Source organism: Numenius arquata, chromosome 4 (assembly GCF_964106895.1).
Source record: "Numenius arquata chromosome 4, bNumArq3.hap1.1, whole genome shotgun sequence".
NCBI lineage: Eukaryota > Metazoa > Chordata > Aves > Charadriiformes > Scolopacidae > Numenius > Numenius arquata.
In genome coordinates this window covers 38852514-38877222 of record NC_133579.1, presented here as the reverse complement: position 1 = coordinate 38877222, position 24709 = coordinate 38852514, and the positions used below count along the sequence as shown (strand labels likewise).

The 24709-nt window shown below is 37.9% G+C and overlaps 1 protein-coding gene across 1 annotated transcript in view; it reads right to left on the bottom strand.

Annotated features, from left to right (window-relative positions):
* Positions 1 to 24709, bottom strand: part of MOCOS (molybdenum cofactor sulfurase) — a 219082-nt gene that overhangs the window by 90352 nt on the left and 104021 nt on the right. The window contains exon 5 of the mRNA XM_074146562.1: positions 6747 to 6823. Coding sequence (XP_074002663.1) covers positions 6747 to 6823 — 77 coding nt within the window. The remainder of the gene's footprint in view (positions 1 to 6746; positions 6824 to 24709) is intronic.

The following is a 24709-nucleotide window of genomic DNA, read 5'->3' as shown; positions in this document are numbered from 1 at the left end:
GGTGTTCAGATTAGTAAAACCACGTTCAATGGATAATCTGAACAGGAATGAGGCTCCACAGTTTAAATCAGGGATAAATAGGATCCACATACAAGATAATAATATAAAAAAAATACTGATTGCTTAGTCATTTGATGTACTACTGTAAAAAAAAGTCAATCTCTTTGGTTAGGAACACAATGGTTTATTACGAACTGAATAAATAGTGTAAATAGAAAGAGATTAATCACTGCAGTTTATTAAGTGTTCTCCCATCTTGCTTTCCTGGTTGTATGCTACTGTATACCTCTCCTGATTTCAGTGACATGGAGATAGCAGGCCCAGGATTTTATCATTCTTGTTAGATCACCACCCACTATCTCTGAGAAACCGAACAACTAACATGTGGACAAACTTTACTCTTATCATCTCAATAACAACTCTGATTTAGAGCTACCCCAGCTCTTTGCCACTCCTCATGATCCAGAACAATAGTTCTTTTAATTCACCAGTAATTTTTTGGTAATGATTTAACCAACAGTTAGGTGAAGGTGTACAAATCATACCAAAAAGCAAAGCGCACACTGTGATCTTAATTATTGCAGGTTCCAACAACTTCTGAAGTAATTTCTGTTCTAAAACATGGAGGTATAACTAGTAGGGCACCCAATACTTGTGACTAATCTCTTTTTCATTGAGGGACTAGACACAAAAAGAAGGATGGAAGAGGAAAGGCAGGCACAGGCCACACTAACTGGCATACAAAAGACTCTTCTGCTCCCAACAGGGTGGGGCTAAGGCTTCTTTGGTGAGAAAAACCAAGATACTTTCATGTGGAAACATATAAAGCCCCCCAAAACAAAATTGCCTCAAATTTCTTCTTGTAGTCTTTAAAATATAGAGACCTGCAATGTAAACAGCCCTGTCAAAGGAGAAGTTCTCAGGAACTGCAGACCTCATGAGTTCAGTTATGACTGGATGAGTAAGAAGGCTGTCAGTGTTGGACGCTGACACTCCCTGCCATTTCTTGCTTTGACAAGCCACAGCCAATGCAAAAGCACCTCTGGTGATCCTCCAGTTACTAGCTACCCCAGCTTCCTCTTCCCAGAAGTCTCACAAGCATGAAAAGTCTCTACTGCACATCTCTCCTTTGTAGTAACACTGGATGCCATCAAATGCCTTCACCACAGAAGTCTTCCTAACTCTTTTGTCTGAACACAGAAGAATTACCTCTTGCCAAGAGTATACTTTCTGTCAGCTGTGCTGCACTTTTTCCTCATCAGCTCAGCTTATAATAAAGACATTTTTACCTTCTTTTAGTTCCTAAGAAGCATATTTCTCTCTCTAGCTGTGTTATGCAAAAACATCCAAGACATTTATGTGCTGTACTACCTCTTCCTGTGTTATTTCTACAGTTCTGAAGAATGACTGACATTTTTGGTCCTTTCCTAGGTCTCTTCACAGATTACGCAGTTTGTGAACGCAATTCACATCAATATTAGCAAATGCATATTAAAAAAGCCCAAAACATAAAAGCAGTTTTTATTTCCAGAAAGAAATCTTATATACAGATTAAAGTCTGCAAGAGCAGCCCTGGTAGGATTTCTTCTGGCAAGTCACTTTTTCAAAGCTTCTCAAATCATGCTCTTGCTGCTCTGCTCTGCTTTCAATGGTAGCAATGATGCGTAGTTTGCATTAGTCAAGTCACAATAGAAAGCTAAGAAAAACAGCAAGAACTGTTAGCAGTAAATAAATAACTTTCTAGTTTGTTCTCTAAACCAAGTTCATCTTGAGACAGAAATATAAAACAGAAACAGTCACCACGCTATCCATGAAAGAAGAGGAAAGATTTTTGTCTTTTTACATACCATAAGTGTCATTATCTGGAAATCAGAATACCTTTGGATTTTAAGCTCTTATGCACTTCCTTCATATTTAGAAGTCAAATTTTTCTTTCTGATGCCAGAATTTAAAATCCTCTCTCTTCAGTGTATCTATATTTTCATATTTAGAGTGTGGATGGAGCATCTTCTCCATACTGTCAACTCGTCAAACATTTTTACTCAGAAAAAAAACCCCAAGAATCCATAACTCTCTCTCAGTGAGGTGAGCAGATTAGTGCAAATTGCCTGGATTTCTTTTATGTTAAAGTTCATCTTGTGGCAAATGGCTGGCATAGAGAAAGTAAAAATTCCATCAATGATTCATTGTCTCTCTTAAGGGAAGAATTTTCCCCTAAAATAAAGAATTTCATAAACGTCAGCCAAAATGGAGCATCCACTTGCAACACACCTATATATCACAAGTTGGAACACGTGTATTAATGCCATCTTTAATCTTATGATTTCTAAAAGAAAAAAAAAATTCATTAAAATTATGAATTAAAGCAGCACCAAGGATGAAAGCAGTAAAATTCACAAGCATCACACCCACAGTCCAAGTCTAGGTGACATGCCCAGACAACATCAGGACGCAGTCACAAACTCCACACAGGAGAAGAAACCCCAGTAATCCCTGCCAATCTGACTGAGGACAAAATTCTTTTCTGGCCCTAAAATGGATGATTTGCATAACCCTAAGTATCTAGACACAACACACATGAGAATCTGTGTAGTACCACCAAACACAGGCTGCCCAACATCCCATTACTGGCTGCAACCAGTCCTTGATGTACTAGAGGATGGTAAAAATTATAACGGGGAAAAACACAACCCAAAAGTCCCAAAGACCAAGTTAGTGACTAATCAAAGCTAGCCTCACCATTTAGCATCCTGCACTGTATTTCGCTTTGGCTGTTGTGTGGCATAACTTCCTTTAAGAAAGCCAACACAATTTTTACTCTCCAACAACCTATAAGCCTCCAGTGAGTTTAAAGAGAACTTTCAATTAATCATCCTTAGGATACTTAGTCTGCATCTTAAAATTTCTTCCAATACATATTATATTTTCTTGTAAAGAGAATTAATGTTTCCTGAACAGACGTTATAAGTAAAGTACTCTTTCTAACATAAGTGCAAATTACGTACCTTAGTATCATTTGTAAAACTGATAAAAATTTACTAACAAAAATACGTATCAACTAAAGGTTAAGTTTAAAAATCTTAAAGACAGAAGACCTCTGAAAATGGCTTACACACACACACACACATCATGACGTACCTCTGGAATGAAATAGGCCTTGTTGTTAAAGGGAAGTTGAAATAGGTCAATAATTTAGTCAGATGGTACCAGACTCAGGCAGTGTTGTGAAAAATAGAGATCAGTTTCTAACACTGAAACTCTGATTTACCTTCTGTTAGTGATCTCCCTCCCCATCTTCAATAATTACACCAGTACAATCCAGCTACTACATCCCAAAAGAACGTCAGCAGTGCTTTTATTACACAGAAGGTCACAATTAATAATAACAACACTTTGTTTATTCTGCTTGTTTCTACTCCAGGCTATTTCTAATCCAGAATGAGAATCATTGTTTATGTTTGGGGAGTACATAAAGCAAAGCAAGTACTCCAGGAGCTACAGCAAAGTGAGACTCGGAAGTGGTTCACAACTGAAAAGTACATTCTGCCACAGAAAACTCTGACAGTTGAAGTGGAAGAAATATGCATAAAGTCGCTTAAAACAAATCTGCAGTCCTTCTGGATTATGAAATGTTTCTACAGCATGTAACGGTTTTGTTGTATACACACAAATGCCAATAATCTGTTCAACGGTGGACCTTTGACACAGATTAAATAACCTGCAGAAGTTCAGTATTCTCAGTGACTGCAATATTCTCAACGATGTGCAAGGGAAAAAAGGACGGTGAGGGGAAAATGGCAATTGCAAAGCACTACATCTCTTGTTGCAGCTGTCATGCCAGGAACAGATATATTCAACACCTATGGAAACTGAAGAGCTGAACATTTGAAAAGGTAACCGTAGTGCTCTGGACAGCGTGTCCCACTTTGCAGGCTGTGGTGCCACACTGCAGGACCCCAGGCAGCCTTGCTCTTGCAGCCGACACAGAAGGGCCACCAGAAACGTTGACGGGGCCAAGGAAGCTGGAGTACTGCAGTCACCCTTCACAGTAGCTTTGATAAATTGGCACACAAAATGCATTTTATGATGGAAAAACCCAAACGTGACCATAGCCATACCACATTCTACTACCACCTTTGCATGGTGCTTGTTTGATTTATCTTCTCTATGACTAAATACTAATTAAAAAACATACCACATAGAAATTTTTGTACTTACAGGAGCACAATCACATAAGTTTTACCATGAAGCGAGATGTTGAAATTTCCTACTTAACTGGAACAAAAGCTTCATTCATCTGGGGCCACAGATAATGGTGTAGGACTAGCCTTTGTGGAAAATTCGTGGAGCATGTGATGATTAAAAACCTTTACAGAATTCAATTTCTTCTTCCACTATGAATTTCTGTAAGTTACTCTGGTCTCTTGTAGATGTAAAGAGCCAGTGCTGGCACTTGTACTTTTCAGTGTGGCACTCCAGAATTTGACCAGAGACCACCAAAGTATCTAGGCTACAACAGCAGTGCAGAAGTTTTAAAATTCAAATATTTGTCAAAACCATTTTTTATTTTTTCAGATTTCTTGTCAATATCAGTTTCTTTTCATTTACTCTTTCAGCCTATATTTTTCTATATATCTTTACCTATCTACATTTTAGCACTGTGGAAAAATACATTTTTAATTAAAAATAGAAATATTCCTAAATTTTTATTTTTCATCTTTATGAAAATATTATAAACCTGAAAAATTGAAGCCACATCCACATTTTTTACATAGCAATTTTTAGTTTCAAAAAAGCTTGCTGTCTAGTGAAATCCAAGCTGTACAAAAAGGGACATCAGAAAAAAAAAAAAAGTGTTATTGTAGCAGTTAAAATACATCACTGAAAATACTCTGCATAAAATACTAAAAATATCTCTGTGAATTTAATTCAATAGAGATGTTGTTATACATCAGACAACAGACATAATTGCTTTGGCAAATTTACTGAACTTAGAATCATAGAATCATTTTGGTTGGAAAAGACCTTTAAGAGCATCGAGTCCAACTGTTAACCTAACACTGCCAAGTCCACCGCTAAACCATATCCCTAAGCACCACATCTACCTGTCTTTTAAATACCTCCAGGGACGGTGACTCAACCACTTCCCTGGGCAGCCTGTTCCAATGCTTGATAACCCTTTCAGTTAAGAAATTTTTCCTAATATCCAATCTAAACCTCCCCTGGTGCAACTTGAGGCCGTTCCCTCTCATCCTATCTACTTGTTACTTGGGAAAAGAGACCAACATTCACCTCACTACAACCTCCTTTCAGTTCCCTCAGCCGCTCCTCATACGACTTGTTCTCTAGACCTTTCACCATGTTCATTGCCCTTCTCTGGACTCGCTTCAGAATCTCAATGTCTTTCTTCCATGGGGAAGATGGGACGTCACCAGTCAAGTACAGGGGAATGATCACTTCCCTAGTCCTGCTGGACACACTATTCCTGATACAGGCCAGGATGCTGTTGGCCTCCTTGGCCACCTGGGCACACTGCTGGCTCACATTCAGCCAGCTGTTTACAAACACCCCCAGGTCCTTTTCTGCCATTCTTCCCAAGCCTCTAGCGCTGCATGGGGTTGCTGTGACCCAAGTGCAGGACCCGGCACTTGGCCTTGTTGAACCCCATACAACTGGCCTCAGCCCATCAGTCCAGCCTGTCTGCTTCTCACCACATCTACAGAAGTGTTCTAGCATCCAGAAGGCAGGAATCCTTAGATCTTCTCAATGTGATAAAGAGTGCCATAAAAAGACTTTTTATGATTCTATTCAAGCATACTGATAAAAAAATATGGTGTTGATACGGTCAAATGCATCTTTTATTAATGAGCAAATATAACAATTCACCATATTCCCTTTGAAGTAGCATAAATGTATCTGCTTTGCTATTTGAACCATTTAGGCTTGGTATTGATGAGCATTAAAGAAAAATAAAGTTCATCAGACACTGAAGACAAAAAGTTATTACTTCAATCCAGATTTTAAAATATTTTCAAATAAATAAACAACACCCCATAAGCAATAAATGAATTAACCCCAGAATTAAGGCCAGCTCCTAACAGTTTTGGGGAGAACCCCTTTGACAGCTTATTCCAAGCCACTTCAGATGCCTTAGATTTTCATTGCTGCTTTCCACTAAAGTGTGTCAAAGTACAGACATAAACAAGCTGCTGTGAAAAGTCATAGTCTGGCAAGTTTGCTGTTTTAAGATAGCTACCTGCACAGTGGGACTATATTTCCTATTTAACAAAAAGCTTTGAGGCGTACTCTAAACTCTCTCTTTTGGTTCCTCTCTGAATCTGTATTACCAAATGGCTTTTCTGCACCAGGTCAAGTTCCCTGGTCCTCACACACAGCAGGAACTCTTACTGCATCAAGTCACAATAGGATGTAGCTCTGCTACTTTATTATTTTCCTGTTGCATTTTTGTGAGTGTGAGGCAGATATATGTGCTCGATGTACTCAAGCCTTGTGTATATTTGTGGAGAACAGTCAATGTATTTTGTTTTTCCAAACCAGGCTGAAATAATCCCATATGCAAAACATGAGTAAACCAGTTACACTGAAGTCTGATCTTCACACTGATGAACATGGATAGTAAAACTACAAAGGAAAATCAAGCTATAGCCATAGGAAATACGATCAGATTTGTTCCCCAAGTATAAATCTGGAACTTCAGTCTTAGTACTAGAGTTATGTTAACTGACCTGTGAGTTTTTCCAGAACATCAAATCCATGTTTCAGAGCAATGATATCAAGAAAAGAGACTGTGCCATCTTCAAACCTAAAGAATGGAAGAAATGAGCACAGTAAACAAACCATGCAGCTACAGTAAAGACTTTAAATCTGTTTTGAGAGCTATTATTATATATTCAGTGAATCTAACTCGCAGAGTGGGTACTCTTCCCTTAGGGATTCATTTTCCAGTCCTGTAGTGTCCTGTAAAGCAAATATACACTCTTCAAAGCTAGAGCTTCATATGAACAGTCACAAAGAAAGTGATATTTTCCCCTGTGTGGGCTACTCATGGGGTTTGGATTTCTAGAGTAAAAGGCAACAGTCATGTCTTATGACCATATGTTATAACGTCCTAAGTTATCTTCTGACCATGTCAGAAAATGTTGGGAACAGGTGAGGAGAAAGGTGGAGACCTTGTGTTTGCCCCACTGTGAAATGACTACATCTAGTACAGTTGAGTGGGAAGGCAAGAAGAGAACTCCCTTACCTGGAGCAAAGAGGAAGATCACCAACAAATCTCCCTCCTTGTGCTCCTCCTGGAAATTAAAAATAGCTGACCTATAACAAGAGCTCTATATAAGGGAGGAGGAAAATGTACATCCCCTACCAACAACTTTTATAGGAAACATCAAATGGAAACAAAAATTCCAGGTTTGATGAACTACTGCAGCCATTCCCACAGTTCAGGAGGAGAAGGTGCAGCTCCAAGGCGGGGATGTATTCAGGAAATGGTGCCCAAGAGAATTTCAAGCAGGCAGAAGGTACCATATCAGGCATCAAAAAATGTTTTATTTAGGTTTTGTGTGCACCGCAGTCCACAAGGAGTGATCATTCAGCTTGCTTCACCACAAATGGGAATGCAGAATAATGCTGGCAACCGATGAAGTCAAAACTGTACAGAAGTCACTAACATTTAAGGCTGAACCTAGGGTCACAGCAAGTCTCTAAGGAGGAGGGACCTATCTTCAAAACTTTAACAGTTAATGCAGGAAATGAACCAACCAGCAACAACCCCAAATGTCATGGTTCAAGTTTAAAATTAAACTCTGACCATCTGAAGATAAGAGCTTCAACAGGGACCTGATGTTCCTTGGATCTTTCTCAGAAAGGGCTGATGATGTCCACACTGAAAAATGACTGGATGACATGGAGCACAACAGAGGCACTCTTGGGAAAAAATACTTTAAAAGCACACATAATAGACAAACAAATAACATTAAATAAAAAAGTAATTCCTTATTTTTTTGTCTATTTTTTTTATGTACCATTTTTCTTAATGCATGTAAAAAGCTTTTGGTGCCACAATTAAGTATGAATTGTGAGAAGGCTCAAAGGTTAAAAATGTCAGACTTCAAATGCTTTTGCTTTAATAAAATAAACTTCAATAGAATGGCATAATAGGTCTTACTTCTACAGTGATTTTTCTTACTTATCATCCATTTCATTTGTCTACAGTTATCAAATAATTTAAAGACTGCAAGTGACACTGTCAGGTGAAGGACATACAAAGCTTCCAAAAATATTTGGTAAAGTTCTACTTGAAAGAATAATGTAAGAGTATTGGGTAACATGGTAACATGTTCAGAGGGGATGAAAGACAGATAGAAGCTGCAAATAATTATTAACCAAGTAGCAAGAGAAAAGTGATGGACTGCTACAAGGATGAATGGCCCAAAAAAGACCACTCATGCCCACATATTTCAACACAACATAGGCCAAAGAATCCTTCTTAGGAATTTCTGAATCTTGCCTAGTAATAATTAATAGCAAAGAAACCTTGCTGGTTTTTAGTGATGAAATTTAAAATGGCCACTTGTGATTTGAAAGAGACCTAACACCAAGAATATTTTCACAGAGACCTGTTGACCAGTGTCTGAGGGCAGCAGTACTCTATCCAAAAAGCCAGAAAAATTGGGGGAGGAGGACAAAGAAGAGATAAGGCAGAGGCTAACAGTGGGTTTGGAATTAAATGCAGAAAAACATTAAAAATTTGCACTGGCTGCAGGAAATGTCACAGTGGTCCCAACACAGCTGCCAAGGAGAGATTACAGAAAGGATTCGTTAGGGGGAATTGACCTGCCCTGCTCAGTTACTGGCAATGGCTAGCAAAGCAAATAAAACACTGGGAACTAAAAACCAGAGCAGAGACACTGACACTGAGCCCATCAAGAAGACTGCACAACCCTCCACAACCTTATCATCATCAGAATAGAAAAACACTTAAAAGGGCAAAAAAGGAGCCAGCCTAGATCTCCAAGGCCTCTGGATTTCACTTACAGTAAAAGGGGAAGCGAAAATTGAATTTCTATTCATTAGATGTGATTATAAACTAAACAGACAACTGCAGTACATCCATTGCTAAGCAATAGAAGAGGTGCATGAACCATGGTACTGTTCTAAAATCTTAACGATTTTCATGGAAACAGTCCAGAGCCTAGGAATCTCTTTCTGTTCGGAAAAAAAGAAAGCAAACATTATGCTCCAGAACAGCACAATTGTTGTGGCAGTATATGCATCCTGCATTGCTTTGTCAGACCTGCATTATTTACTCTTTCTGAATCATAAAAAAAATTGCCTGCTGGGACCTGCATTGCAAGAACCAGAAGCCATAAAAGAATTGAAAAAAACGTTTAAAATATTTGCTCAAGGATGTGGGCAAGTCTCTCTTTTTACAATTTACATAGGAATGTTGCAGAATAGTCCATTTCTTGTATGTTCATATGGCTCCCTCTATTTCTACATTACTAGCTTTCCATTTCTGATAAAGAAAGCACTAATATTTTGTTATTCCTAGAGTATGTATATTTATATTACTTCCAGTGCACTTGACTCTCACCTATGTTCTTACTGAACACCAGATGTGGAATTTCATGTAAAGCTGCCATCTCCCCCACATTTCCAGCTATTGAATTGTTTTGTTTTATCCCCAGAAAAATTTACAGTAATCATCTATAAATTCTGATATTTAGCAAATCTATACATTCGGATATTTAGCAAATTAAGCCTTAAGTGCTATAGCAATTTTAACTAGTACCACGGCAAAACATGATGGTATGAAAGATAGCTGTTCCCCTTTTGGGACACAGAGAGCTCTCTCCCAGGATATTTAACTGTATTTAGGATTGTGAGCAAACATGCTCCTTGCATTGCAAAACATTGACTTTGATGGCTACTTTTCCGTTTGATGCAATTGATGCTTCAAATAAATTCTTTCCCCACTCAACGGCAGTTCCAGTATTAGAATAATCAGTTTAGGATGAAGTTCATTTGAATGCTGCTCTAGAAGCCATTTCCTGAAGTAATACTGCAGAACACCAACCCAAGAAACAAGCTTGTCTCCCTTATCTAGTTCTTATTATAATTGATACCACTTAATCATGTTTGGGATGAGCTCAGTTGCTTAGCTGATTGTGTTTGTGAAAAGCTGATAGCATTTCACATCAACCTGCTACCTGGCAAACTGGTTAAATTGTTTGTGGCATAACAAAAAACAGAGCAGCCTGCCTAAATCTATCAAGGAGTTATGATGCTGATGAGCTACTCTTTTTTTTTTTTTTTCCAAGACACACAAGACCTCTGTTTCTAGAAGCAGCAGTTTTCCTTTGAGTCACGAGAGAACTACTGCTTACAGAGAGATGTCCCACCTTTAGGATCTTCCTAGGGATGGAGATAGGCTAGTCTTTCTTTGAATCCTTGTTCAATTGGTTGTTGCGACACTCCTCTGTTAGGGTTCTCCATACAAATGTTATTTTCTAAAGTCACTGTCCCACACTTCAGGACAACTAAATGAGGAAGGAAACTGTGACATCTTAGGCAGTTTGAATTTGTCCTCTCCTTAGCCAGGTCACTTCTACATGGAAATATGATGACAAGAGTGATGGCCTGAACAGATGTGATTGGAAATAAAATGCTTAAGGGCAAAACAAACAACACATGTTTAAAGAGAGAACCTACAAGTAAAATTTGGTGGAAGACAAAAATCATACCCTAGAGTTGGACAGCACGGACTTAAGTCAGGATTCCAAAAGGGCCCTCAAGACCAATCAGCCAATGATGAGGTGGGTGAAATATCTTACTTGATGCAAGCTATTCTTTATATGGAAAGTATACAAGGCATGGCTTTTAGGTATGTTGGGTGGGAGCACTTGCCTCTGGATTCTGAGAAGGCTGACTTGCTTAGCAGGCAGACGAGTGATTCAGCTGTTTTTTGGTTGGTTTTTTTTTTTTTTTCCCTATATATTTGGCCAGACAAAGCAAGTCCTGATACAGAGCCACGGCGCATGCGCAATTTCTGTCCAGAACACAGCCCAGAGCTTTGAAACTTTGATAAATCCCATCACAAGGTCAAAATTAATCCCACTCATTTGAGAGCATTGCTGAGTCAGTGCAAAGTGCAGTGAAGGAGCACAAGGGGGGAACATCGCTGTCAGCCAGCTTCCACTCTCCTTTACACCAGGGTAATGACTCCATTTAGGTCAAATGAGCAGAAGTCATTCCTGAGTTTCTAAAGCAGGTAAAAGTGAATCCAAATCCACAGAGAAAGCATATTTCTTGAATAAGCTGCTTTTCTTTTCTTTTTTCTTAAACACTCAAGAGTAGAGCTGCCCTTTGAAGTGAGATGTTACATGAGTTCCTTTCATCTTTTCAATTCATTTATTTTCATCTAATTAAAAAGTACAACAATACAGAGAGGTTCTTGGTATGCATTTAGAAGTAGTTCATTCAGATCCTATTTTTTACCTCTTAGAGATATTCCATATCACCTCCACGTGAAACAACAGTCTCGGCAAATTTAATTTTTACATTTTCTACATTTACCTGTTTATTCTATATTGACACTTCCTGGAATTACAATAGCACCAAGGCTATACAGTGTCAAGCTTATGACTGTAGGAACAAACTGTTTTCAGTCACATTCGTGTTCTTAGGTTAGTAATTGCCATCTCTGATATTAGCAGGGGAATGGATCTTAATTGGTCTCACTGCTTTCCAACATCAAAACCCAACATTTGCAAAAGGAGCCTTATTTGTTTTGCTTTTCTTTAACTTAAAATACATCATTACTGGTCTATGAAACCTTTAGGGCCCTGTTCTGCTCTTTAGCACATCTATCAGCTCGTCCTGAGACAAAGTTCTCAGGCACCTTTGCAGGGTGTTTGTGGCTCTCCAGAGCACACACTCCCTTTGGTCTGGTTTTGCATCCCACAGATGATACTCTTCATTTTTAGGAATTTGCCAGTTGTGTGTAGTAGTCACTTTCTTAACTGGGTGAAACCGTGGTCACATTAACACCAACAACCAAATTTTAAGGCAGCATCATGCAAGATCAAGCATTTACCTGTGGGCTTTTTGATCCTCTACTAGTAAAATCTTTGGAACAGGATCTGATCTCCAGACCACTAACCTCAGGTATGTGCTCCCTTTGGACTAAGTATCTTTTTCTCACACGGTGCATGCCACAGCAGCAAGTAAATAAAATTAGGCGATAGCCTGTTCTAACGGGTATGGATGCTATCATTAAACTACACTTTTGTAATAATCCAACTTTTTGCATAACTGCCTGCACAGCAGCATGCTACAGCAAGACAAGAACTTAAATGCTAGGAGGCCAGTAATACATTATAGACCTCTGAATAAAACACCTACTTTCACCACATCAGTAACTCCTTTTTACCTCTGTTAGTGGCACATTACACGTTCATGAGTGATGATTGTTTCTCACTGAAAGGAGAATGCTTATCCAATGCTCGAACAACTGCCACTTGTGGAGGAGAAAACTGAAATAATCAATCCATTTTTATTTCTCAAATGTCCCTGTGCATCTCTCCTTTATGTGCAATTTGTTGAACTTCTAATTGGTAACTTTACTCACTACTTTTACCTAGAAAAATCTTCCTCTTTTTCACTGAAAGATTAGCAATCCTTGAGTCTGTTACTCAAATTGGGCTGAGTGACACATTCTGATTCTGCATATTAACAGCTCCTCAGGGCTCTGTCTTTCAGTAAAAGCCATACCTGACAACTATGCATCACAATTACTTTCATCTGTATGCAATTTAAAAAAAAAAAAGATTTCTCCTACTACCAAAATTTTTTACAATTAATGGTTTACAATATATTTTTAAAAATATTTATACAAGAGCTTTGCCCATAGATATTTAAATCACACAACAATGAGTAAGTTATATCTCAGGAATAACATACTCTCCCCCCCTAACTCCTACATGGACCTTCCAAAGTAAAAAAATAATAAAAATACTTTTTTTTTCCCCCACCAGAAGAGCCATGAATCACAAAAAATGTGTACTGCATTTGTCACTGGCCAAACGTTCTCTTCCAGATTCACAAAATAGGCCAATGTGGTTTCTTCACACTGATGGGGCGGTGAGGGAGAAACAAAATAATCTTTGTCTTTAAAATTCAATCACAGAAAGGGATATTTCCTTGAGATATATTAAATTTAAGTCTTCAGGAACATAAGGCCTGCTGGTTAACTGGCCTCAAAGAATAATATGTTCAACTATCAGCTAGTTAGCTTGTGATTTATACTCATTCATCTTAACTTGTAACTTATTAATGTCAACAAGAACTCCATTAAGGTGCAATTCAGCGTGAACAGGTGTATTGCAAATGATTTCTGTATCTGTCTGAGTATTCAACATTTGATATGCATTATTTTCCCATGATTAAATACCAATAATCTAAATGTTCACACCTCTGCTTCCCATGGGAAGGTAATATCCAGATATAACCCCAAGTAATAGTTCAAGTGAGCAATTTGCAAGGTGTATTTGCATAAACTGTTCACTGATCAGTTATGAGTAATGAATCATTAATAAAAATTCAAAGCCCTTTCTTCATTTTCTCCTTAGGAGGAAAGGAAGGATGAAAGAAATTCTGGAAATAAATTTTTCATAGGCAATAATCTGACCAGCTGTAATCATTTGTCCATGTTCAATATAAACAGATTTGTTTATTTCCTCACAAAGATTGAGATGCAATCTTTCATCCTTAAACAGGTGCATTTGGGGATAAAGAATAACTTACTGCTAAAGACAAATCAATTTAAAATTTGGCAGAAAAAAAAAGGCTTCACTTGAACATGAATTTATTCTTAAAAATCCACATGTAAAAATACCACTGCCTAATCATATGTGCCAGTGAGGCAGACCCATATCAATGATCTCAGATAACGTTAGCAGTAACTTATCCTCAGATAATAGAGAAAAATCCCTCCAATTGCTTTCCAATGGGTGTGCTCCATTCTACAGAAAGGTCTGTGCCTCAAAGCAGGGGTTACTGCAGTGCATAAGACTTATTTCCACTGCAGATAAAAGTGAATTCAGCAACACTTCTGAGCGCTTCATTTCCTCAGCTGGGGGGTGAAAAGAATTCTCTCATCCCATCCAGAAAGCTTCCTTCTCTAGCCATAAAAATTCTTTCCAGACCTAATTTTCAGAGGCACGATATACCCAAGATTAGCAGAATCCATTGGGAGCTGTGAATGAAAACAGGTTCTTCACTATTAAGCCCGTGATGTTAAACCATTCTGTGTTGAGCCACTATTAGGGGCAGATTTGCTCTTCCTTCACACCAACCCGAAAACTAAATTAAAGAATTTCCAATATTGGTACTGTCAGTAAGACTGAGACTCAGAATGTGCTCATTACAGTGATAACATAAAAAAAGAAAAAGGAGATGGAGGAGTAAGTTCTCAACAGAAATTAATATCTTTGGTAGAAAGCAAGAAGTTTAAAAAAATAAATAGCAACTTTTCATCTTCCTCCAGCACTGCCTATTTTATTTTTCTAACTAAAATGAAATACTGAGAAAGTTCCCATGTATATTTTTCTGGTGCAGCTACAAAGAAATCGCAGTCAAAACTCATAGGGACAGAAGTTCTTCTTGCAAATTTTGCCCTCATCATGGCTGAGAACTGCGCTGAATATCCCCAGATGCCAGGTCTTGCTAAATTATAGTGAACCTTCAGGTCCAGATCTTCTGCTGCTGAAAACCAGGGATGTGCTGAAGGTATCACCGGCTAGCTGGACTCTGAACCACACATCCACACGGCAGCTGTCTCCATGGGAAACCGCACTTCTTAGCATCTTTCCACTCATCACTGACTCAGATGAAGTACGACCAAGAAATAATTTTCTTTTTTATAAAGTGGAATGAGTATTAAGTGGATGTCAGAAGCCTTCAAGCGTGCGCTGAATATTTAATAACTATCAGCAAGAACACAATGTTATCAGTGTTTGTTGTTTATTACTTCCGATAGGAATGTGCACGTATGCAGAACTGCCCATAGTTGGTGGCATATGTCAACTACAAGTAGTAACAAGTACTAAGCAGCCAAATTCAGTTTAATGTATGATATATGTACCAACAACACCCTGTGTATCCACAAGGGCTGGCAGCTTGATAGGACTGGCATTATTAAATTACTGCTATAAAACAGCTTAGGTTCAGAATAAGGTCCGATTAGCTAGTTTGCATGGTGAGACCTTTGTGATAACAGTAAAATCAAAGCAGAATGAGAACAGACAAATACAAGGAAGACTTCAGCTAATAAGGCATTCCAAGGTATACATGCAACCTTTTTAGGCCTAGGGGGTGCAGCCAACTGAGACTTTCATAAGGAAAAACACATATTCTTTCTGCCCCACTCTCATGCTTGAAAAAATTATATATTAAGATATGCTACACCAAACCAGTGTATCCTGACAATCAACTGTTTTACTGCAAAACCTACCAAGTTATCTTTCCACTTTGGGACCTCAAAACTCCTATAACATGCAGACTTTTTCCAACCCTTTTTTCATTTTTCAGCATTGTTATTAGGCTAGATAAGACTTCACACTACACTGTAAGGTCAGCTGGTAGCATCTCACTCACATAAAATGAAGACAAGGAAGTTGGAGAAGTAAGCGTCTTCTTTTTTTCCAAGGACCTTCTCCAATCGATTTGCCAAGCTTGGTCTGGATATTGGGAGTTACCCAGTTTCCAGAAAATTGAATTCACAACATTTATACTGAATTAGCAAGTACTTCTAATTTCTCACTCTTTTAAGTAGTCTGCAGCTTATACTGCAGGAAGCCAAGAACCCTTTCCATGCAATTGCCTCTCCTCTTCGACAGGAGGGCAGTGACGGAGACCCCAGGAATATCATGTGCTTAGGTTACAAACAAAGGTAGCTGCTTCAGCTTTCACAGGTGTCCTGGACCTGCATCGATAAGGCCAGTCACCAGAGGAAGTTCTGGAGATCTTCCAGTCATCTGAGTCCAGAAGAAAGGATCACCTCAACTAATGATTCCTTCAAAGACTCAGGAAAATTCTAGCATGTTACCTGGTGTTGCTGATGCTTGAAGTAAGGAACACAGAGAGATGCCTCCTACCACTTTCTTGGACAGAAAAGAGCATGAGTCAGGTAGATGAGGATCCAGCAAGATAAAGAAACAGCAGAGGGTTAGCAGTACATGCATCAATAGAGAAATAAAAAGTTTAATATTCATAGAAATATTTGTTATACAAATAATATCATCCCAGCTATCATCCAAATAGAAAACAGGATAATGAGTGGGTGAAAAAAGCAGAGATGTTCATAAGCTAAGACTATGTAGATGGGCTACAAAATGGAGGGATTAGAGACTCTCTAGGACACGACATTAGTATGTGGTAGAAAAGTAATCACAAATAGAAAATGTGCTGAACAAAGCACAGAAATATAAGAGACATGGTGGTGTAGCTCTGTTTTCTACAGAGCTGTTTTGAATTGAAATCTCTTTGGTGACATGTTCAGGAGAAGCAGGACTAGTTGTTGAGATTCTGCAATAGGCTATGCATAAAAACACATTTTTGTGTAACAACAGATACTTTTCTATCACTCTCACAGAAACGAATACTACCTTAAATTTCCTAGAAGCAAACCCAAGATAACAGAAATGGTTGAGTTCAATTATTCCTTAACATCAAAGCCAAAGCCAAAAAAAACACTACTTAGTACAGTTAGGTATCTGAAAAATGGCTTTTACAGTTACACAATACACTATGGAAGACTTTGACAAGAACCCTGTTCAGAGGAATTACAAGTTTGTGTGGCACAGATAGATAAACAACCTCAAACAAGGTTTTCAATGTGATCAGGGAAAAATGAGATATTAATGAAATTACTTGGCTAGGAAACTTGAAGTCATCAGATACTCAGATATAGAGGAGACTAAAATTACTTGAGGTTCAAAAATGCATGGATTTGCATCCCGAAAGAATGAAAAAATAGAGAAAGTAAACTTTTAGAGAAAGCCTCCAGAAATAACCTGCACTAAAAAAACCCTCTGAAGATAGATTTTAGCAATGCTTATAAAAGCTGACATGAAATCAGAAAAAGTGCGGCTCAGTGAAAGAAGGAACTGTTGCAAAGAAAGAAAGCACATGGATAAAATGAGAATTCCCAAGAGCCAAGCCCTGGAAAAGCAAATTATACTGAACAGCAAACTATTCTTTATATAAAATCAAAGGAAAATACAAATAATATATAATAACACACATAATATATAAGGACATAAGAAATATAAATAAAAACGACAATGATTGTTATTCAATAAGCAAAGAGCTGGAAGACGAAAAAAGGCCTGAAAACTAAATGGGTACTTGGCTTCAGATTTTAACAAGGACTCTGACGAAAAACATAGGTCAGGACAGGGTGACTCATGGCTGAAAGTGTGTGGAAACTGTAAAAATTGAAGTTATTGCAACTGGTGTGGAAACTCATTTCAAAGGTTTTAATGTATATGAACACAGGCAGACAAAGTACATCCCAGAATAGTAAGAAATTGGCATGAACAGCTCCCAAGTCCAATAACACAGAACAGTAAACAAATTTGTCAAATCAGGAATGGAAAACAGAAAACACAATATTTCTACTGAAGAAAGGGAAATAGAGTGATCCAAGCAACAGCACATCTGTTAGCTTGACCTCAGCGTTATGTACGTTCTGAAAACAAGTTCTGAATGAAAGGACAATTAAATGAGTAAATAAAAGCATGTTCAAATGCACCATGGATTGTGCCAATGGAAAATCAAGCCCAGAGAGGCTGCCATTTTAAGAGCTCACTATTTTCCTAGACAAAGGAAATGCAGAACTAATTTATCTGGATTTCAGTAAAACATTACCTCTATTACCATATAAGAAGCTATTACAGAATAAGGATTATTAGAAGAGTACCACAGTAGGCTAAGAAGTTGTGCTGAAAGGGAAACTATTAAGCTAGGAAAAAGTTACCTGCTTAGTTCCTCAAGCTCTGGTTTTGGGACAAGTATTTCTTTTAGTAGTCTCAGTAATGATCCTAGCATAAAAGGTAGGAAACAGGCTGATGAAGTGAAATTTGGAGATTGTCAATGCAGAAGATGGGGCTGTATATTGCGTACAGTAAGAAACAGATAGTGTTGAAAACCCTAAAAACAGAAACAAGATGAAACATATAATATGCTATAATGTATAAGTACTTCATCATGCATAAACCCTATTACACAGTTATGGATTGCTGACATAGACTTCTGCCATGAACTGGAGGAGTGTCATCTGAAACATTAGATTTATTAGTTGAACAGATCAGCTATCAGCCATCAGCATGACAGACAAGAAAACATGCTAGGACTTAACAGACAGAATAACATTAACACCATTAATAAAGGTCTGATAAGATTTTCTGTGGCATACTGTGTATGATGATCAGAGAAAAGGAAAGCCCATCTTATTAAATTGTTCAGTTCACTTAGTGTGGAAATTGAAAGCGAAGTAGAATTGCTCTTGGTAGTTCTAGGGGTGGAAGAGGTGGGTAATAATCATGGAGAAAAAAGAGCTGTTTAAGCTACAGGACAAAATGGCGATAAATGACCAAACTGACCACACGACAGGCTGAAAACTAGAAGTCCTGTGTCCATCCAAGATATGAGACTATAGAACAATTTTCCAACAGGAGCAGCAGGAACAAACCAAAACCAACATGTCTTCCCTCCCGTGTGCCAAAGGTCCCCCCCTCATTCTGCACACAGACTCAATGTAAAGAAGGGACTATATAGCATGGATGTCTTTGACAGCAATAGATTGATTGCATGGCCCAGAAGATTTTGCCCCTCCTAAGAATCCAATAAATGGAAATGCCAGTATAGCAACTCTTCTCACTTTATAAAACTACATATAAAAATTACATAAACACAGAAGTTTGAAACTTTGGGAGTCTCTGAAAACCCTGGAGTCACCCCTCTTGATTTTCCTCTGACCAAATCTGATCCATTTCACCAAATCTGATCCATTCAGGCGGCACTGTCTCGTGCCATGTTGGTTATTTAAAGAGACTACTGAGACATGAGCAAAAGAAATGCACTTCCTAACAGCTTTTTTTTCTTAAATTTGCATGCACGTTCTACCAGGCTGACAGTATGCTGTATTGACTAGTTCCCTATGCTTCCAGTAAGGGTCTCGATGATGGTGAGGAACAAAAAGATAATTTGATTTAGATTAATTGTCATGGAAGTAAAAGGTGATCTCAACAGCCGAATGATTTTCTAAAATGGTATTGACACAGTAAAAGTGAAAATACCCACCTCCATCAATGTTTTTTTCAAGTAAAAGTAGAGAAATACTTTCTGCCTCAATCGTACCAGACAAAAAGAATTCTCAAGAAAGGAAAATTGTACAGTGACAGTAATATAAAAATACTCATTTGAAAAACTCAACATGCACCAATACAGTAAGTCATCTATTCTCTCATATCAACAAAAGTACTTTCAAAATTCAGCTTTCAATGAGTGTTCATGATCCTCCTGGTTGGAAATATATTGAGTTTTTGTATATGCTACAGAGAGCATAACAGTAAGTATAAGATGTAATGGCTGCATGCAAGTTTCACAGAATTGCATCCCCTACCACAGAAAAATAGGTGTTGTCTATAAAAAGCCCACCAGAGTAGAGTTTCTCACAGTTTACCAACTGAAGACTGAAATGAAACTACGTGTCCTTCTACTACTTTGATGTTTGGGGTATAGTACATAGATATTTCAGAGACATGCAGCCAGGTAACTGAGGTTTGTAAAATAACAGGCAGTGAAGATGTCTGGTAGAAGTATCCAATAAAAAAATGAGCTGGGGTTGCTCCAGATAGAATGCTGTGTCTTTAAACTCGCTAACCACTGGAGAGAACTAAACACAGCAGAAAGCAGGTAGCTCAGCATGCAGGGAATTCATAATAATATACAGAGGAAAGCGTAATCATACTTGAAAGTATGTAGTACTATCAAGTAATGAAGTACTTTGCAAAAACAGACTCTTAGGAAGATAGCAAACAAAGCAAAAAGAAAATCCACATTCTTTGAGTTGCCATGGGCTCTGACGCAGCCAAAAGGGCGCTGTGGTGCTGTATTGCAGCGTGCAGGTAAGTAGCACACAGCGTTGCTGCCCGCAGCTCGGCTGCCAGACTCTCGAATTTCCCAGTACAAAGGAAAATATTTTGCATTAACAGACTGGGAGCTCCCCGACTGCACAAAGTTCCCCAGGGGAAAACAAACGTGTATTTAGAGGGAAAAGGTACATGGAGTTGCCATTCATAAATATCGTATACACTTTTTAGGGAAATACAGGAAGCATAGTAGTATGAAGCCTGAAACACCACTCATCCAGTATTTTGATGGTCACAGGAATCCATGATTTTAAATTTAGTTCAAATTAGTCTTCTATGCCACAGAGGAGAAATCTGGGGTTTCATACAGCTGTCTCACATGCCACCTTAAAATGACACCACCAGTAGGTCACTGCAGAGTTTTGCATTCAAAACAATTATTCACATAATGAATTCCAAATATAATTCAGATATTTTAATCTCTTAATATATGTAGAAAACCCCATATAAAACCTAATAAGACTTGTCAGGCCATTCAGTATTTTGATATATCAGCTATACTTTTGGAAGACTTCTTTGCTCCACCCTCCCTTCCCCATATATGTTAATGTTTGCTTTACTGGATATAATTACTGAAAAAAATCCAGTTGAGATTAGATTTCAGTTATAATTAATGATGAATGTGTCAAAGCATTATGATGTTGTTTATCACACTGCTTGCAATGTAATTTAGTGCAATAATACTAAGACTTGCTATGTGACAGTTACTCAGCATTTAAGTCTTCTTAAGATGCTCTGCAGAGTACCCTGAATGTTAACTATGGGAAGATTATTTTGTACAAAAGCAGCTTCAGGCAAAATGTAGCGACAAGTTGTGAGAGACCAGAAAAAGCTCTTAAGTCTTATGTCATCTACAAGCTGAAATATAATAATTAAATAATCTAGACATGTTGCAAAGCTAATGAGAAATCCAAAGGATAAAATTAAAAATTGACATTAATAGGGCAGCTTAACCATATGAGGAAAAAAAAAAAACAGTCTTTGTTCTTTCTGAAAAGGTATCTTCCTTTCAAATGTGTACATACACACAAGAGATGGAAACCTAAGATCCTGGTGGGGGAAAAAAAAAAACAACTTTGGACGCCATAGGCAGACAGCTCAGGGTATTTTAAGGTAAGTCGTAGCTGTCCCGGTTTGTGGTGTTTTGTTTTGTTTGGTTTTTTTGGTGGTTTTTTTTTGTTTGTTTGTTTGGTTTTTTCCTCCTCTTTTCAGCCACTAAATTAATTTTGTTTTCACTTCGGACATAGTTCTAAAGAATCTTCTACTCTCAGGGGTCCCTGTTGAGTATTCACTTGTACACTTGTGAATCCTGTTGCTGGCCTTAGGCCTTCTTCTGCAGCGAATGTGTAAGTTTGCCCTGAGGAGCTGTGTCCCAGCACAGCACAGAACTGCTCTCAGTGACCTCAGATCTGACAGGAAAGCCATAGTTTTACACGTTTCCCATGACAACTAAACAAAGATAACATTGCTGCATCTCTTTACCAGGAAAATATCAGGCATGGAGGGAAACAGCAGAGACTATGTTCATTGTTTTTGTAGTTAGTATGGTTAAAATGAGCTTTAATGCTGGGTTTAGGTCTAGATGCAAGGTCTGGTTTAAGAGAATTTGTTTGAGTATATGGAAAATCAGTTCATTTGGGGATATTGTTTTTAAGTTGTGACATGCTGAAAACTCATACTTGAAGTTCAAACTTTGCAATGGAATTTGCTATATTTTAGCACATTTATTTTGCTATAATTACTCACTATGAAATATCATTCTGTACACATATTACATAGCATATACCGTTTACTATTGCATTGTAATTCTATCCTCCTAAACTCAAATATACTTCAGGGACTCCATTCTAGCATCTCATTAAAAAGCACAGTTCTCCACAAGTTCTTCTGAAAACAAGCCAAATACTAAAAGTGCTTACAGATCAACTGAGACATAAAACACATAATCTTTTATCAAGTTCTGCCACTCTTGTAGATACAAGTCTAAAACATCATTACTTTCGTATAAACTAACATGTTGTTATGTCTAAACTGCAAAAAAAAACCCTATCTGCAATTCCTGTTCAGTTGTAACCTATTAAAATAACTGATCATCTGTGTTTTCACAACAAGCATATTTTCTAGATTTTAGAGAGCCTAGCAAACTAGCTCTTTTTAGGGTACTTTGTATCTAATATTGTATATTTTTTTGAGAAGTGATATAGCTGACAATACACTTTCAAGAATATTTTGCCTAATGCAGTTTTGCATTTATTAAAGTTCTTAAAGGTACATTTTCTGTTGGAATTCAGTTCTGCAGATATGATGTTTAATAGAACTTGACTAATGTTTTTGTTCAATTAGCTATCATATTATCTATTAAAATTCTGGTGTTCAAACTCACTGGAGCCATTTCAAAGGCTCCTTTGAGAAAAGCAGAATACATTAGTGAGATAAGTGGAAGATTTTCAAGAGGTACAACATCTGATATTGGCACATTCATCATCACAAAAAGCTTGAAAAATTTTAAGCTATGCAAAAAGAATCAGCATTTTTTACCACCTTCTGTCACCATAATAACAAATGCAAATGATGAAACAGAATGAAGATAATATTGATTAACCAGAGAGATGGATATTTATTAGCTAGAGAGATTCTGGCAAAAATTTGACTCTGAAGAAGCACTTGGCCCCAGGCCTGGAGAGTTTAGCTACTAATGTAAAGGTGAACTTTTGAATTGTTCTAACGACACCCGTGCTAGCAGCAGCAAGCTCTACAGGCAAATTTATGAAAGACTGCAATCAGAATTTGTGACTCTCCCTCACCTCCTCCCTATGGAAGCAGGTAGATGTCACCAAGTAACACGTTTGTGCAGGTAGGCTGAGAAAGAGCACCGTGCTGCTTGCTTCTGGTTATAGCACTCGTGTGTACGGAGGGAGATGGTGCCTGAGGGGTTTTCTGGAGAGACTGGCAGGGACATACACTGCCAGCACCCACCATGGGACATCCTTTTGGAGTACTAGTGCTTATATGCAAGTTCTCTGTCCTTTAGATCTTGCACTTTCCCTCTGTCTCAATAGCTGCCAAGCAACCTACTGTGTTGGCTTTGCTTGCATTTTTTCCTCAAAAAGACTGAAGTTACTATTTTTAATTAAAAAAAAAAATTGAAATTGAGGTTTCCATTAATTTTGACTTCATTCCCTGCTTTTGGGCAGATACGTGGCACTTCATTCAGTTTATGACCAAGCTAAATCCATCCATTGATGTGGAGAAGCATGACATGAGTCATTTCAAGTTTCTTTCCCATTTACCTTTGAGATATACATCCTCAATGTTTATCCTGATTTGAGTAAATTGGACACTTTCCAAACAATTGCTCACAAACACCTGATCAGGAACATGTTCAACCATTCAACTCACCCAGCCACCTTGCACCACTCTGCACAGTAGGTCGGGTAAATGCTGCTAACTACAGTTAACAAGTTATGAACTAATACCTTGTGTCCTACCATGGACATTCCCATGAAGAGATTATAGTGAAATACAAGCAATGTACATTAACCTAAATGCAACTGTAAGTTTATTATCTTGGTTTGCACATTTTCCTCAGTTACTAATTAAAACCAACTCTTAGTGCAGCTCTGACTGACCTTTTTGCGGTGCCCACATACGGAAGATAAATACTGTTCTCCTGCTTCATGAAGGTGAACTGGAACTTAAAAGGAAAGAGCTGCAGTTCCTGTTCTGAGATATTATGCATTCTGTTTTCAGTTGCTGGGAACAGCTACTGTTCTGCCAACTAACGTCAACGTTGGATTTCAGAGTTTAACACAGACTGGGGAAATAAAAACTGCAGCCACTTTCAAAAACTGTGTTAGACAGCAGAGATACTTATCCTAAATTCAAACAAATAAAAATTTTATGGAACTTGAAAAAGAAAGATGATCCAGATCTCTCAAATCCTAAGGATTTCCTTTATGATGTAGGCTATTACTCCTTTGTGGAGTCAAAATACACTGGCAGATTGCATATTGAGTAACGAACAGCAAGTAAACAGTATAACGTACATCTAAGACACAAAGCTGCACAGAGAGACTGTCTGAAAAACAGGATTTCATCTGGAATAGGACAAGAATTCCCTAACGCCAGTAGAGGAAGAGAAAATATTTAGTCTTGGAGTCTCTGAAAAGCACAATTAACATGACTGTTTAACATGCGAGGATTGCTTTAAAGTATCAAGGGACTATTTGAAGACGAGATAAAGAAGATACCAAATAAAATCCATTAAAAACAATACTACCATACAGACTATGCTGTACATATGTCAGCAAAACTGTAGCATTTGAGAAGCATGTGACCAGATAACATGGTCTTGTTGAGTACTTTGGGTCAGAAGCAGCAGCAATGGAACACCACAGAGCATTTCTTAATCTGTAAGATGCAAAATAAACAGCCCTTTCTTTTCTAGATCGCTTGTTCTCCTTTGCTCTTTATAA